We start from the raw sequence: 17,587 nt of genomic DNA, 5'->3' as shown, positions 1-17,587 counted from the left end.
TAAAGCAGACCTGAAACACGGTAGGACAAACACCTCAGCCGTGGCAGATCACTGTTACAACTCAGTGGGCTCACATGACATTGACTTCTCCAAGACAGAGGTTCTCTGCAAGCCATCTGGCTATCATGAGAGATTCGTTCATGAGGCGATCCACATATACAAACACAGAGACAATTTCAACCGAGAAGATGGATTCTGGCTTAGCAATCATTGGAAGGACGTAATAAACCATTTCGGATCTTAACTGATTGTGTTCACGTTTACGGTGGCTTTCAGACCGCGTTCCACTCACTGGCATTGTATTCTCCGCAGAAAATGGATTCTTTGCTCCGCTGCAAGTTTCCCCCCACAACTCACCCATTGACACGACGGTCAATGGTACAGTGTATAATAACAAATAGTATAACATTTATATGCTTAATACAATGTACAAAGTAATATATAGTATCGTAATTGTATAGTAAACATATAGCAGTGTGATACACATTAGGGTGGGTAGAATAATACATAGTGTTATATTAAAATGTATAAGGTAGTTTATAGCAATACAGTATTTAATTTAATGTTGGGTTTGTCTATGGCAGTATATAGTACGGTGTAGACTCGTGTGATGTAAGAGAATAAAGTTTAGATGGAAGCATATTATATAATTTTTACGACGTAGAATTGTAATGTATAACTTACTATTAGTAACTCAGCTTATTGTAGAGTATAGCAAGTATACTGATGATGCTATGTAGTTTATACTTTAGTTGTTTATGTAGATTTCGATTTAAAGCTTTCGTGACTGCAGGGATTCATCTTCTTGGTTCTTTCGGTAAAGTCACGTAGAAGGGAAGTAATAAAATAATAAAAATAAAACATAATAAAACAATTCTCACGACGTTTCGGCCACAACGCAAGCAGCCGTCCTCAGGCGAAGAATGAGAACATTATCAAGCTAGGAGCTTATATAGGTGTAGCGAGGAGGAGCGCCTTAACAAAAGAATGTGCATATGAAGAGGAATTTAGCATACCAATGGGCAATGAGTAGGAGGTGGGCGGAGGGGTTTCAAAGTCCCATTATGCCCATGCATTATGCAGGATCAACAGCACCACGGGGGGGCGCAAGGAACAGCGTTAATAAAGGAAAGGAATGTTAATGATATGTAGCTGCATTTACCAAACAACCACGTAGAAAACCAAAGTAAAAACTACATAAAAAACTAAAATATAAACTGATACTTACTATACTCTACAATAAGCTGAGTTACTAACAACAAATAATAAATTACAATTCTACGTCGTAAGAAGTATATAATATACTTCCATCTAAACTTTATTCTCTTAGCATATACAGTACTATATACTGCCATAGATAAACCCAACATTAAATTATATACTGTATTGCTGTAAACCACCCTATACTTTATACATTTTAATATAACACTATGTATTATTCAACTCACCCTAATGTGTATCGAAATGGTTTATTACGTCCTTCCAATGATTGCTAAGCCTGAATCCATCTTCTCGGTTAAAATTGTCTCTGTGTTTGTATATGTGGATCGCCTCATGAACGAATCTCTCATGATAGCCAGATGGCTTGCAGAGAACCTCCGTCTTGGAGAAGTCAATGTCATGTGAGCCCACTGAGTTGTAACAGTGGTCTGCCACGGCTGAGGTGTTTGTCCTACCGTGTTTTAGATCAACTTTATGTTCACGAATGCGGTCTGAGACGTGTCGTTTGGTTTCCCCAATGTAACTGCTACCACAGAGGCAACTTAGTTTGTAGACGCCAGGGTACTGTATGTCTGGAATCACATCTTTTACAGACGGTACCAGATCACGGATTTTATGTACTGTGTTGAATCGGACCTGGATCTTGTGTTTAATCAGGATTTTGGAGATCTTTTTTGTGACCCCAGCAATGTAGGGTAAGGTGATGGTCTTGAAAGGCTCCTCAACAGGATCTTTCTTGATGGTTAAAAAAGAGGGAGGACATTGTCATCCTCTCAGCCGACAAAGGCAATGCCACTGTCATCATGGACAAAATAGAATACAACAACAAAATTCAAGAACTACTCAACGATGGCAGCTATACAAAAATAAAAAGAGACCCCACCAACAGCCTTGTCTCCAAAACCAACAACATCATTTCTGCTTCAACCGCATTAATTGATCAGACCAAACAGTTCTCGTTGAAACCTTCTGCAGCCAGGCCACCAAGATTGTACGGCTTGCCAAAGATACATAAAGAAGATACACCTCTTCGTCCCATTGTCTCTACTATCAACTCCCCCACTTACAAACTGGCTCGTTTTTTGTCCGAAATCCTACGGCCTTTCACTGGAAAAACCACCTCTGCAGTACTAAACTCTACTGACCTGGTATCGACAATCAAGGGGATTGCCCTGTCCCCAGACGACCTGCTTGTCAGTTTTGATGTGGTTTCCTTGTTCACCAAGGTGCCTGTGCCTGACACCATCGCAATCATTGAAGACTTGGTTCATCAAGGACTAAATGCTGGGGTACCCCCCCTGGTGAGACACTGCTTAACCAATACATACTTCACCTGGAATGGAACCTTCTACAAGCAAATTGAGGGCACCCCAATGGGCTCCCCCCTATCTCCGGTTGTAGCCAACATCTTCATGGAAAAATTTGAGACGGACGCCATCCAGACTGCCACTCTACGCCCGACCTTATGGAAGAGGTACGTAGACGATACTTTTGTCATCTGGCCACATGGCCGGCCTGCTCTAGACCAATTTCTCGGCCACATCAATTCCATACACCCAGCCATCAGATTCACCATGGAAGTCGAAAATGATGGCAAGCTACCCTTTTTGGATGTCCTAATCAAAAGGAGACCTGATGGTTCAATGAGCCACTCTGTCTACAGGAAAGCCACCCACACGGATGCTTATCTAAAACCGGATTCCCACCACCATCCATCCCAGAAGAATTCCCTCATCAAGACTCTATATCATAGAGCCCAATGCATCTCCGACCATGAACACATTTCCAGTGAACTCAAACACGTACGCCAAGCTCTTAAGGCTAATGGTTACTCCGACTACACAATCCGCAAAGCCATCACTCCAACCATCAAGAAAGATCCTGTTGAGGAGCCTTTCAAGACCATCACCTTACCCTACATTGCTGGGGTCACAAAAAAGATCTCCAAAATCCTGATTAAACACAAGATCCAGGTCCGATTCAACACAGTACATAAAATCCGTGATCTGGTACCGTCTGTAAAAGATGTGATTCCAGACATACAGTACCCTGGCGTCTACAAACTAAGTTGCCTCTGTGGTAGCAGTTACATTGGGGAAACCAAACGACACGTCTCAGACCGCATTCGTGAACATAAAGCTGATCTAAAACACGGTAGGACAAACACCTCAGCCGTGGCAGACCACTGTTACAACTCAGTGGGCTCACATGACATTGACTTCTCCAAGACGGAGGTTCTCTGCAAGCCATCTGGCTATCATGAGAGATTCGTTCATGAGGCGATCCACATATACAAACACAGAGACAATTTTAACCGAGAAGATGGATTCAGGCTTAGCAATCATTGGAAGGACGTAATAAACCATTTCGATACACATTAGGGTGAGTTGAATAATACATAGTGTTATATTAAAATGTATAAAGTATAGGGTGGTTTACAGCAATACAGTATATAATTTAATGTTGGGTTTATCTATGGCAGTATATAGTACTGTATATGCTAAGAGAATAAAGTTTAGATGGAAGTATATTATATACTTCTTACGACGTAGAATTGTAATTTATTATTTGTTGTTAGTAACTCAGCTTATTGTAGAGTATAGTAAGTATCAGTTTATATTTTAGTTTTTTATGTAGTTTTTACTTTGGTTTTCTACGTGGTTGTTTGGTAAATGCAGCTACATATCATTAACATTCCTTTCCTTTATTAACGCTGTTCCTTGCGCCCCCCCGTGGTGCTGTTGATCCTGCATAATGCATGGGCATAATGGGACTTTGAAACCCCTCCGCCCACCTCCTACTCATTGCCCATTGGTATGCTAAATTCCTCTTCATATGCACATTCTTTTGTTAAGGCGCTCCTCCTCGCTACACCTATATAAGCTCCTAGCTTGATAATGTTCTCATTCTTCGCCTGAGGACGGCTGCTTGCGTTGTGGCCGAAACGTCGTGAGAATTGTTTTATTATGTTTTATTTTTATTATTTTATTACTTCCCTTCTACGTGACTTTACCGAAAGAACCAAGAAGATGAATCCCTGCAGTCACGAAAGCTTTAAATCGAAATTTAACCGCCTCTACGGGGAGGGTTTCCACATAACTTTGAGATCCTTCAACAAGCTCCGGGATAAGAAGGCTCAGCTAATCGAGTCTCTCACCTTTCTGAAGAGATGCCGCGACTCTAAGGTAATACCAAACGCATTTACACTAACATCTGCTGCTGTAACTTCTTCTAATGCGAAACGAATTCTGTCTAGAACTAGCTTAGCTCTTATCTCAGAGAAAATCAGACTTACGCGCACCGAACTAGATCAGTTAGACAAGATACTCTACAAATCACACTTATCTTTGAGTGCAACAATGTCCACATCGGATTGGGAACACGTGGAAAAAATGACTGCCTCTTCAGCTGCCGCTATGTCGACTAAATGTAAGGACAACTTGATTTCCAAATTCAACCGCCTCTCAAACAAGAAACCGGACCCACACATTGAAAAGCTAGATGTTAACAAAGTCGTAATTAATCGCAGTAACAGTCCTATTTCTGAAGGTTTGAAATCCGTTTTAGCTAAAGGACTAAACTTTGCAGTCACACCTAGACACATACCAGTTAATGATATAATTGCTCGAGTAGATGTAGCTCTCAAGGGCTTGAGTCACATCGCTGCAGACGTAGCAAGATCTGAAATCTCTGTAACCCTCAAAAACGCTAAGATGCCAGCTAGCAACATCAGCAAAGATGAGCGTTTTGAATTAGCTCAATTAAAAAAGAGGGAGGACATTGTCATCCTCTCAGCCGACAAAGGCAATGCCACTGTCATCATGGACAAAATAGAATACAACAACAAAATTCAAGAACTACTCAACGATGGCAGCTATACAAAAATAAAAAGAGACCCCACCAACAGCCTTGTCTCCAAAACCAACAACATCATTTCTGCTTCAACCGCATTAATTGATCAGACCAAACAGTTCTCGTTGAAACCTTCTGCAGCCAGGCCACCAAGATTGTACGGCTTGCCAAAGATACATAAAGAAGATACACCTCTTCGTCCCATTGTCTCTACTATCAACTCCCCCACTTACAAACTGGCTCGTTTTTTGTCCGAAATCCTACGGCCTTTCACTGGAAAAACCACCTCTGCAGTACTAAACTCTACTGACCTGGTATCGACAATCAAGGGGATTGCCCTGTCCCCAGACGACCTGCTTGTCAGTTTTGATGTGGTTTCCTTGTTCACCAAGGTGCCTGTGCCTGACACCATCGCAATCATTGAAGACTTGGTTCATCAAGGACTAAATGCTGGGGTACCCCCCCTGGTGAGACACTGCTTAACCAATACATACTTCACCTGGAATGGAACCTTCTACAAGCAAATTGAGGGCACCCCAATGGGCTCCCCCCTATCTCCGGTTGTAGCCAACATCTTCATGGAAAAATTTGAGACGGACGCCATCCAGACTGCCACTCTACGCCCGACCTTATGGAAGAGGTACGTAGACGATACTTTTGTCATCTGGCCACATGGCCGGCCTGCTCTAGACCAATTTCTCGGCCACATCAATTCCATACACCCAGCCATCAGATTCACCATGGAAGTCGAAAATGATGGCAAGCTACCCTTTTTGGATGTCCTAATCAAAAGGAGACCTGATGGTTCAATGAGCCACTCTGTCTACAGGAAAGCCACCCACACGGATGCTTATCTAAAACCGGATTCCCACCACCATCCATCCCAGAAGAATTCCCTCATCAAGACTCTATATCATAGAGCCCAATGCATCTCCGACCATGAACACATTTCCAGTGAACTCAAACACGTACGCCAAGCTCTTAAGGCTAATGGTTACTCCGACTACACAATCCGCAAAGCCATCACTCCAACCATCAAGAAAGATCCTGTTGAGGAGCCTTTCAAGACCATCACCTTACCCTACATTGCTGGGGTCACAAAAAAGATCTCCAAAATCCTGATTAAACACAAGATCCAGGTCCGATTCAACACAGTAAATAAAATCCGTGATCTGGTACCGTCTGTAAAAGATGTGATTCCAGACATACAGTACCCTGGCGTCTACAAACTAAGTTGCCTCTGTGGTAGCAGTTACATTGGGGAAACCAAACGACACGTCTCAGACCGCATTCGTGAACATAAAGCTGATCTAAAACACGGTAGGACAAACACCTCAGCCGTGGCAGACCACTGTTACAACTCAGTGGGCTCACATGACATTGACTTCTCCAAGACGGAGGTTCTCTGCAAGCCATCTGGCTATCATGAGAGATTCGTTCATGAGGCGATCCACATATACAAACACAGAGACAATTTTAACCGAGAAGATGGATTCAGGCTTAGCAATCATTGGAAGGACGTAATAAACCATTTCGATACACATTAGGGTGAGTTGAATAATACATAGTGTTATATTAAAATGTATAAAGTATAGGGTGGTTTACAGCAATACAGTATATAATTTAATGTTGGGTTTATCTATGGCAGTATATAGTACTGTATATGCTAAGAGAATAAAGTTTAGATGGAAGTATATTATATACTTCTTACGACGTAGAATTGTAATTTATTATTTGTTGTTAGTAACTCAGCTTATTGTAGAGTATAGTAAGTATCAGTTTATATTTTAGTTTTTTATGTAGTTTTTACTTTGGTTTTCTACGTGGTTGTTTGGTAAATGCAGCTACATATCATTAACATTCCTTTCCTTTATTAACGCTGTTCCTTGCGCCCCCCCGTGGTGCTGTTGATCCTGCATAATGCATGGGCATAATGGGACTTTGAAACCCCTCCGCCCACCTCCTACTCATTGCCCATTGGTATGCTAAATTCCTCTTCATATGCACATTCTTTTGTTAAGGCGCTCCTCCTCGCTACACCTATATAAGCTCCTAGCTTGATAATGTTCTCATTCTTCGCCTGAGGACGGCTGCTTGCGTTGTGGCCGAAACGTCGTGAGAATTGTTTTATTATGTTTTATTTTTATTATTTTATTACTTCCCTTCTACGTGACTTTACCGAAAGAACCAAGAAGATTGTTTATGTAGTTTATACTTTAGTTTTCTACGTGGTTGTTTAGTAACTGCAGCTACATACTATTAACATTCATTTCCTTTGTTAATGCTACCCCCCTTCCCCCTCCCTTTGATGCTGCTAATCCTGCATAATGCACGGGCATTGAAACCCCCCCCGCCCACCTCCTACGCATTTTCCATATGCTAAGTTCCTCTTGATATGCAAATTGTTTTGTCAAGGCGCTCTTCTTCCCACCTCCCCCCCTCCAACCCAGCTTAAATATATGCTCCAAGCTTGGTGGTGTTTCATTCTTAACCTGAGGACGGCTGCTTGCGTTGTGGCCGGAACGTCGTGAGAATTATTTTATTATGTTTATTTTTATTATTTTATTACTTCCCTTCTACGTGACTTTACCGAAAGAACCAAGAAGATGAATCCCTGCAGTCACGAAAGCTTTAAATCGAAATTTGACAAGCAGGTCGTCTGGGGACAGGAAAATACCCTTGATTGTCGATACCAGATAAGTTTGTAGGTGGGGGAGTTGATAGTAGAGACAATGGGACGAAGGGGTGTATCTTCTTTATGTATCTTTGGTAAGCCATATAATCTTGGTGGCCTGGCCGCAGAAGGTTTCAACGAGAACTGTTTGGTTTGATCAATTAATGCGGTTGAATCAGAAATGATTTTGTTGTTTTTAATGACGAGGCTGTTGGTGGGGTCTCGTTTTATTTTTGTATAGCTGCCATAGTTGAGCAGTTCTTGAATTTTGTTGTTATATTCTATTTTGTCCATGATGACAGTGGCATTGCCCTTGTCATCTGAGAGGATGACAATGTCATCCCTCTTTTTTAATTGAGATAATTCAAAACGCTCTTCTTTGCTGATGTTGCTCGCTGGTATCTTAGCGTTTTTGAGGGTTGCAGCGATTTCAGTTCTTGCTACGTCTGCAGCGATGTGACCCAGGCCCTTGAGAGCCACGTCGACATGGGCAATGATATCATTAACTGGTATGTGTCTAGGTGTGAATGCAAAGTTTAGCCCTTTAGCTAAAACAGATTTCAGACCATCAAAAATAGACCTGTTACTGCGATTAATTACGACTTTGTTAACGTCTAGCTTTTCCGTGTGAGGGTCCGGTCTCTTGTTGGAGAGGCGGTTGAATTTGGAAATCAAGTTGTCCTTACATTTAATCGACAGCTCTATCAAACACAAATCATTATTAACCGTAACGTGGATGTATACAGCGTCTGAATGCCATCACACCTCAAGATGTACAGAAGGCAAAGGTGCAGCCATGCAATGTATTGCTCACGACACTGCTGGCAGAATGGCCTCCAATAGAGCTCTAGAGAACGCCTCAAGAGCAAATTTGGCCTACTCTTCCACACTGTCACACCTCAGCATGGGTTCCATCCAACTTCCCTGACGTACACCCAATGCCCGCTTGCCAAACACATACAGTAGGCCACTAATTTGTAATACATTTTACAGCATACCAATTTCCAAATATAATGGTACCGCTCTGTAAATAATTTTGTGGGATTGTTGTTTTTTATTTAATGCTAGCTTTGAAAATCTGTACGGGGAGAAAGGGTTTGTAATTGGACGCATGCCGCTAAAACCAGTGGGGTGGCCAGGCTCATCCACAAATCATCCCTCCCATCAGATCTCCCTCTTAGCCAGAAATTATCCGACACTGTAAGAGGAAAAAAACCTCACAGATTAAACCCACATAATAGACAAATAATTGGCAATCATTCTAATTTTTCAGTTTTCTTAATAGATGAGTGGCAAATTCATCTTAATGAGTGTGCTTTCTGCAGACAACAGGAGTCAAGGCTTGAGTTGGTATTTATTTTGTTATTCGAAAATGACCAACGGAAGTGATTTTGCGCATGTGTGCGCTCGCCTAAGGGAGGATACGTGTAGCATGCACAATGCCGCAATTGCACACACTGCGTTTTTCTGTACTTTGCCTTCAATAGTTCCTGTCGAGACTTGGGCATGGGAAGGGAACTCACGGGGAGGCCTTTGCCAGATGGGACCCCTCGCGGTTTTGGCACCGGATAGAGGATGAGGCTTTGTGCCGTGTCAGCGTGCATGAATTTGGACCCTCCACTCACCAGTGAGGGTTTCAAAGTTGCCTTTGCCAAACACGAATTTGGAGCCCGGGTTTCGCGAGCGCAGGAGCACGCAGTCGCACACCGCCCAGCCCGGCAGGGTCGCCACCAGAGCCATCGCCTCGCTCACCAGGGTCTCAGCTGCACGGGGCAATCGGGGAGATGGAGAACAGGGAACAGGGGAATTCAGGACACGGCACACATTTGGGTAAAAAAATAACTAACCAGGCAACGTGCCCTCTTCCCATATCTGTCCTTCCCCCATACAAATCCAAAATATTTTTTACGCACCCTATTGGCCACACGGCCTCCTGGAAATGCTTAATAGAAGTACACTTAGCACCGGTATTGACGTTCAGTATCTCATCAGCAGTTGGGCTTGCTTAAACCAATGCTGAACTTCCAGATGTTTATAAGCAAGAACCCTGCTAGATATGGGTCATAGCAGTCCTGGGTCCTCCCCCACTAACCAGCGTGATGGTCAAATCTTCATGGCCAGTAGATCATGGGGAGAACCTGTTCCTACCATAGGCACGTGGAATTTCCAAGGTGCTAGTTTGAATAGGGAGACACTTCAATGTAGGCTGAAGTAGTAACTAATTGGCGAGTTGTTTACGTGACAAACCTTACTGGCTGTGTTGGGTGGTGGAGGGTTACGACACATTCATACTTACGCAATCAAACCCAAAAACCGTTATGAACTTCAATGTTTATTAATTATGTTTATCCACAAAGTCCGTATTCCCGAAACATGCATGAGAATGTTTGGACAATTTCCACCTTTTGGATTCAAGTGGAGGGCGAAGGAGAATGCAAATATCTCTCTATCAACACCACGGGGCGATGACACACAGAGCCCCACCAGATGGATTTAAAATCCACTTGGGTGCCCTGCCAACTCGCTGGAGGATTGATGCACACTGAAACGACGCCCACAATCGAAGTCTCAAGAGGCATCGTGCTCGAAGGTCCTGCCGCCACAGGGCGCTGCTGTTTGGGTGCTCACCCTCGTGAGGGCTGACTCCTCGCTCTCGCACCACGGGGTGAACGATCATCACGTCCATCTCGCGGCGCTCTCCCGTCACGAAGAACGCTTCGACATCTTCCTCTAGCTCCTCCCAAATCGGCTCCTCCTCACACTCCTCCGCGTCCTCAACATCACCTCCACCAGCATCACGACCATGACCACCACCACTATGAGGTCCCCTAGCAAGTCCACGCCAGCCTGGCAATTGACAAATCGCGTGAATGGGTCCTGGGTTGGGTCTCAACAGTTTGACCTGCCTGCCAAAGGATTCACCCCGAGGCGTCGTGCAGGCGGCCAGGAGTCGAGCCCACGAGACGCGGCGAATCATGCCTGCGTGTGTGTGGCGGGCAGCCTTAATGGGTACTCGCTAACAGAACTTGCCCCCTACTGCTGTCTGTATGGATAGTGACTGCGCGTGTGCAAGGTCTCTCTGACGTCTGCCTGAGTGGCTGATGCCGAAGTGTCCAAGTGTCTATCTAGTCATCAGTCCAGTCATCAGTTTAGTAACGAGAGTATATTTTAACGCAGTTGCTGAGTACAGGCTAAAAGGCCCAAAACCTCAAGCGGTCATAAACCAACAGCAATAACGTTGCAATATATAAATGTGTAACACTTTCTTGAATTGAGAAATGTTATTTTAAGCGCTTGGGAAAAGGAGATGGGAGGGAATTCCAGAGTGGAGCAATGCTAGCGAAGCAGAAAGAGCAATGAGGTGCCCTGTAGTGGTGAGCGGGTGGGTGAGTTGTAACCTGCAGTGTGTTGAGCGGGTAAGTTGTGGTGACCTACAGTGTGGTGAGTGGGTGAATTGTTGCGACCTGTAATGTGGTTAGTGGGGTACGTATGTTGCTGTGGCCTGAAATGGACTGAACGCAGTATGGATGAGAGAAAACAGTCCGAGTGTGGTATAGATCGATTCTTTAACACGGGTGGAGGAATCTACAAATTAAGTTCACTGGTACAGTGACCGTGATAGCAGTGATCGAATACTGAGACGGACTGGCACGATGTTGAACTTCTTTCGCACCGTACGTCGCCAACCTTACTAATCGGAGGTGCGGGGGAAGAACTAAACACAAAAAGCAGTTCTCATGAAATGAGTTGTTAATCTAGATGGGTTAAAAGTGCATAGCTCCCAGTGGCTTCCTAATATCGGAAGAGCGTTCCAGACAGCCGCAGCAGCGCATCTGAAAACGCGCGATGCGGTATCCGTCTTTGTTCGATGGTTCGCCAAAATACGCTGCTCCTGCGAGGATGAGCGGAGTTCGCGTGATGGTTTATGCTCCTTGACGAGATCAGCGAGGTCGTCGTGTGAAAGTACAGCCCGTGTGGCGACTGCAGCGAGGGTGGGGCGGAGTGCGTGGAGCTGTGTGACCCCCCCTACCCCACACGTGTTCCGCTCTCGGCTTCCACCCGGAGGGGGAAGCCCGTGAACTTTGACCGCGGATGCAAAGCACGTGGTTTCACTGCAATGCTGCCGCCACCCACTCCCCCCTGGAAACGCGCTGCTGACTCACAAAGGTTCCGAAGTTACGAGAGTTTGATTCCGACCGTGGTCATTTGTAAAACATGTACTGTATATACTCGCAATACGTTTAATAACAGTGGTAATGAGACAACTATATAATATGCGACGTTTCGGCCAATGGCCCTTCATAGCACATAGGCCAGGGAGATGGATAAGAGGTGGAGACTAAACTTGTTTACATTCTTAAAATGTTTCATCATGACCAGTTTCTTTTAAATTTGCAAACCCTTCAACAATCAAAACGTATTACTGCTAAATAACCTCAGTTATATTCAAAGTAAAACTGTAAAAGGGGCCGTCCATAAATGACGTCACGCATCTAGGGGGGGGGGTCAGACATTTGTGACGATGTGAGACGAGGGGGGGGGGGAAATGTGACGTCACATCAAAATGCGCAACTTTAAATAAATATAGACAACACGTTCTACTTAATTAAATAGACTTTTTAATAAATGTTTTCTCTTACAACATCAGTGCAGCGCCACATTCAATACGCACTACAATGACAATAGTTTAAAGCGATTTGAAGTATGTTTTATTTGGGGGGGGCAGAGCTTTGTGACGTCATATTTGAGGGGGGGGGGGTCTGACTTTTTGTGACGCCGTATGACGAAGGGGGGGTCAAAAATCGTCCAAAATCGCGTGACGTCATTTATGGACGGCCCCAAATGTTGCTGTCACATTGCATTGTGGGCAACCGAGTCGCGGTGTGCAGAATTCCCTCGTTATTCGCGGACTCGCCATCTGCTATTTTGGCTATCCGCGAATCGCATCTGGAACTGTACACGAGAGAGAAAGTGATGAGAGATAAAGTGATGAGGTAATGTGATGAGATAAAGTGATGAGATAAAGCGATGATATAATTTTGACGTATGTAATAGCTTATTTACGTATTTATTTAAGGTAAATCATTAAAAAGGTTTCCGTAGAGCCAATCTCATGAAACGAGAGGATACGGTAGTCTCTTACCTAACCACGAGCTTTGCCCGCTCCGTGACTTTCTCCTCGGCGTCCGTAATCATTGTAATAGTCAGACGGGCTCCGCAGAAGTGTTAGAGGTCACAGGGACTTCAAATGTTTTCAATTCCCGAACCTTACTTTAAAACCAAGCAGAATACTGTATATACCTCCACAAGACTGCCCTGCCACATATCTATCCCTTCACATACAACTAAAACAATTTGCACATGCCGTCAGTTGTACAAACTTCTGGTAGCGCATAATTTCAGCAGAATTATTTGAACACAAACATTTTAGAGCGGTTTCAATATGCAGTGTCTCATCAGCAGTCAGGCCCGCTTGAGCCAATGCTGAATTGGCAGATGTTTGTAGTTGACAGTACACACGACACAGTCCTCTGGTCGGGATTTAATTCACCACAAACACACAAAGCTCCCCCATATAGTCGTAATAGACTTGTGGGACAAGTGCTGTGAGCGAGCACCTATAAAGGCCAGCATGAAAGTCTCTGGAACTTTCCAAAGTTCCTCTCAGCCCTTCTTTTTTACACGCTTTTTATTTAACTCACTTCGTCTGTTGTATCCTCAAAAATAGATCTTGTAACTCAATTTGTACACACTTCCCAATGTGCTATCGACTGCAAACTTCGTATAGCTATGTCATACTGATGACACAATTTTTATTTTTAAACAAACTTTTTAACATATTCTTGGTTCTTTCGGTAAAGTCACGTAGAAGGGAAATAATAAAATAATATAAATATAATTCTTTGGTTCTTTTCGGTTAAGTCACGTCTAAAAATAAAGTAAAATAATAAATTAAAATAACATATTACGACGTTTCGATTGCAACACAAGCAATCATCATCAGGCATAAAAGAAACAGCAACAAAAAATCTAACTAGAAAACTATAGACAGACATACAAGCAGACAGACATCACAACGGCACACAGAGAGAGGACACAAATCGGAAAACTATAGACAGACATACAAGCAGACAGACATCACGACGGCACACTCTCTCTCTGTGTGCCGTCGTGATGTCTGTCTGCTTGTATGTCTGTCTATAGTTTTCCGATTTGTGTCCTCTCTCTGTGTGCCGTCGTGATGTCTGTCTGCTTGTATGTCTGTCTATAGTTTTCTAGTTAGATTTTTTGTTGCTGTTTCTTTTATGCCTGATGATTATTGCTTGTGTTGCAATCGAAACGTCGTAATATGTTATTTTAATTTATTATTTTACTTTATTTTTAGACGTGACTTAACCGAAAAAAACCAAAGAATAATTCCTGCAGTCACGAAAGCTCCTAAATTAAGATTAATATAAATATAAAACAATAAAAATTATCACGACGTTTCGACTGCAACACAAGCAATCATCATCAGGTGTGAAATCCACGGCAAGAAAATTTGAAAAAAGTGGCGGGTTTTCCTGACGTCAGCACCAAGAACAGCGATTTGGCAGTTTGCCAGATGGACGAGTCCATCTATGTTCGAAACAGAGGAGGGGGGAGCAGAAAATGGAATGCGGTCTGAAAGTCACCGTAAGCGTGAACACAATCAATTAAGACGTGAAATGGTTTATCAAATCCTTCCAATGATTGCTAAGCCAGAATCCATCTTCTCGGTTGAAATTGTCTCTGTTTGTATATGTGAATAGCCTCATGAACGAACCTCTCATGGTAGCCAGATGGCTTACAAATAACCTCTGTCTTGGAGAAATCAATGTCATGTGAGCCCACTGAATTATAACAGTGATCTGCCACGGCCGAGGTGTTGGTCCTTCCGTGTTTTAGGTCTGCTTTATGTTCACGGATAAGGTCCGAGACATGTCGTTTGGTTTCTCCAATGTAACTGCTACCACAGAGGCAACTTAGTTTGTAGACGCCAGGGTACTGTATGTCTGGAACCACATCTTTAACAGACGGGACCAGATCACGGATTTTATGTACTGTGTTGAATCGGACCTGGATCTTGTATTTCATCAGAATTTTGGAGATCTTTTTTGTGACCCCAGCAATGTAGGGTAAGGTGATGGTCTTGAAAGGCTCCTCAACAGGATCCTTCTTGATGGTTGGAGTGATTCCTTTGCGGATTGTGTAGTCGGAGTAACTATTAGCCTTAAGAGCTTGGCGTACGTGTTTGAGTTCACTGGCAATGTGTTCCTGGTCGGAGATGCTTTGGGCTCTATGGTATAGAGTCTTGATGAGGGAATTCTTCTGGGATGGATGGTGGTGGGAATCCGGTTTTAGGTAAGCATCCGTATGGGTGGCTTTCCTGTAGACAGAGTGGCTCATTGAAACATCAGGTCTCCTTTTAATTAGGACATCCAAAAAGGGTAGCTTGCCATCTTTTTTGACTTCCATGGTGAATCTGATGGCTGGGTGTATGGAATTGATGTGGTCGAGGAATTGGTCTAGAGCAGGCCGGCCATGTGGCCAGATGCCAAAAGTGTCATCTACGTACCTCTTCCATAAGGTCGGGCGTAGAGTGGCAGTCTGGATGGCGTCAGTCTCAAATATCTCCATGAAAACGTTGGCTACAACTGGAGATAGGGGGTAGCCCATTGGGGTGCCCTCAGTTTGTTTGTAGAAAGTTACATTCCAGGTGAAGTATGTATTGGTTAAGCAGTGTCTCACCAGGGGGGGTACCCCAGTATTCAGTCCTTGATGAACCAAGTCTTCAATGATTGCGATGGTGTCAGGTACAGGAACTTTGGTGAATTATGAAACCACGTAAAAACTGACAAGCAGGTCGTCTGGGAATAGGGAAATCCCCTTGATTGTCGATACCAGGTCAGTAGAGTTTAGTACCGCAGAGGTGGTTTTTCCAGTGAAAGGCCGCAGGATTTCAGACAAAAAACGAGCCAGTTTGTAGGTGGGGGAGTTGATAGTAGAGACAATGGGACGAAGAGGTGTATCTTCTTTATGTATCTTTGGCAAGCCATATAATCTTGGTGGCCTGGCTGCAGAAGGTTTCAACGAGAACTGTTTGGTTTGATCAATTAATGCGGTTGAATCAGAAATGATTTTGTTGTTTTTAATGACGAGGCTGTTGGTGGGGTCTCGTTTTATTTTTTATAGCTGCCATCCTTGAGCAGTTCTTGAATATTGTTGTTGTATTCTATTTTGTCCCATGATGACAGTGGCATTGCCTTTGTCGGCTGAGAGGATGACAATGTCATCCCTCTTTTTTAATTGAGCTAATTCAAAACGCTCATCTTTGCTGATGTTGCTAGCTGGCATCTTAGCGTTTTTGAGGGTTGCAGAGATTTCAGATCTTGCTACGTCTGCAGCGATGTGACTCAGTCCCTTGAGAGCCACATATACTCGGGCAATGATATCATTAACTGGTATGTGTCTAGGTGTGACTGCAAAGTTTAGTCCTTTAGCTAAAACGGATTTCAGACCATCAGAAATAGAACTGTTACTGCGATTTATTACGACTTTGTTAGCGTCTATTTTTTCAATGTGTGGGTCCGGTGTCTTGTTTGAGAGGCGGTTGAATTTGGAAATCAAGTTGTCCTTACATTTAGTCGACATAGCGGCAGCTGAAGAGGCAGTCATTTTGTCTACATGTTCCCAATCCGATGTGGACATTGTTGCAGTCAAAGATAAGTGTGATTTGTAGAGTGTCTTGTCTAACTGATCTAGTTCGGTGCGCGTAAGTCTGATTTTCTCTGAGATAAGAGCTAAGCTAGTTCTAGACAGAATTCGTTTAGCATTAGAGGAAGTTACAGCAGACATTGTCATCCTCTCAGCCGGCAAGGGCAATGCCACTGTCATATAACAACAAAATTCAAGAAGTACTTAACGATGGCAGCTATACAAAAATAAAAAGAGATCCCACCATGCCGTCAGTCTGCGGTTGATAGGGCGAGGTACGGATCTTTTTGGTGCCCAACAGGTCACACACCTCCTTGAGCAGCTTAGATGAAAAATTCCTGCCCTGATCCGTGAGAAGGTGTTCCGGGGCTCCCTTATCCAAAACTTACCCGTGGAGAAAGGCGTCCGTGATCGTCACAGCCGATTGGTCCGGCACCGGCCAGGCCATTGGCCACCGAGAAAGGTACTATACACCCACCAGCAAATACTTGTTTCCTCACGGAGTGGTTGGGCAGGGACCAAGCATATCGAGCGCAATGAGCTCATACATACGGGATACATAAATAGATTGGAGAGGGGGCACGCCAACTTTGGTGGAGGTGCTTGGCGGGCACATGCAGTGCACCCTTGCAGCACATTCTGAACGTCAGCAGCCATGCCAGGCCAGAAGAAGTTGAGGCGAAGAGTGGATAGGGTATTTTTGACCCCCAAATGCATAACGTGTTTGTGCGTTGCCCAAATCAACTTGCCCCACAGGATGGTGGGAACGACCACGTATTTTTGTAATTGAGCATCCCATCGCATCAGGAGGCCCCCTCACAGGATCACCGTGGATAACACGCGTCGGCTCTCGCCCTCTGTGAAGTCACAAGCACGGTGCTTAATGGTGAGGCGTCCTCCGCCTGGAGTTGCCCCCACTCGGTGTTGGTGAGACGGAGCGTGTGGTCACGTATGTCAGCTGCTTCCGTGTGCGCAACATCAGCTGCAGCGACAACCGTACGGGGCGAAGCTGCACCGTCCCATGCCCAAAATGCACGCGCACTTGTTACCGGGTGGTAAACGTGACAATGCGTCAGCATTGGTGTGGCGGACACCCTTTCTATA

At 44.1% G+C, this 17,587-nt stretch overlaps 1 protein-coding gene across 5 annotated transcripts in view; it reads right to left on the bottom strand.

Annotated features, from left to right (window-relative positions):
- Positions 1–11,794, bottom strand: part of LOC144947111 (putative GTP-binding protein 6) — a 31,949-nt gene extending 20,155 nt beyond the window's left edge. For 4 of the 5 annotated variants that reach the window (XM_078876318.1, XM_078876319.1, XM_078876322.1 and 1 more), the window contains exons 1-2: positions 10,376–11,794; positions 9,373–9,510 (exon numbers count right to left, since the gene is read on the bottom strand). In XM_078876318.1, coding sequence (XP_078732444.1) covers positions 9,373–9,510; positions 10,376–10,724 — 487 coding nt within the window. In that variant the 5' untranslated portion in view covers positions 10,725–11,794. The remainder of the gene's footprint in view (positions 1–9,372; positions 9,511–10,375) is intronic. The other variant, XM_078876323.1, reaches the window with a different exon arrangement.
- Between the last annotated feature and the right edge of the window lie 5,793 nt (positions 11,795–17,587).

Source organism: Lampetra fluviatilis, chromosome 43, assembly GCF_964198595.1.
Source record: "Lampetra fluviatilis chromosome 43, kcLamFluv1.1, whole genome shotgun sequence".
Classification (NCBI taxonomy): Eukaryota; Metazoa; Chordata; class Hyperoartia; order Petromyzontiformes; family Petromyzontidae; genus Lampetra; species Lampetra fluviatilis.
The sequence above is the reverse complement of the archived record's forward strand: the minus strand, read 5'-3'. Positions and strand labels throughout refer to the sequence as shown.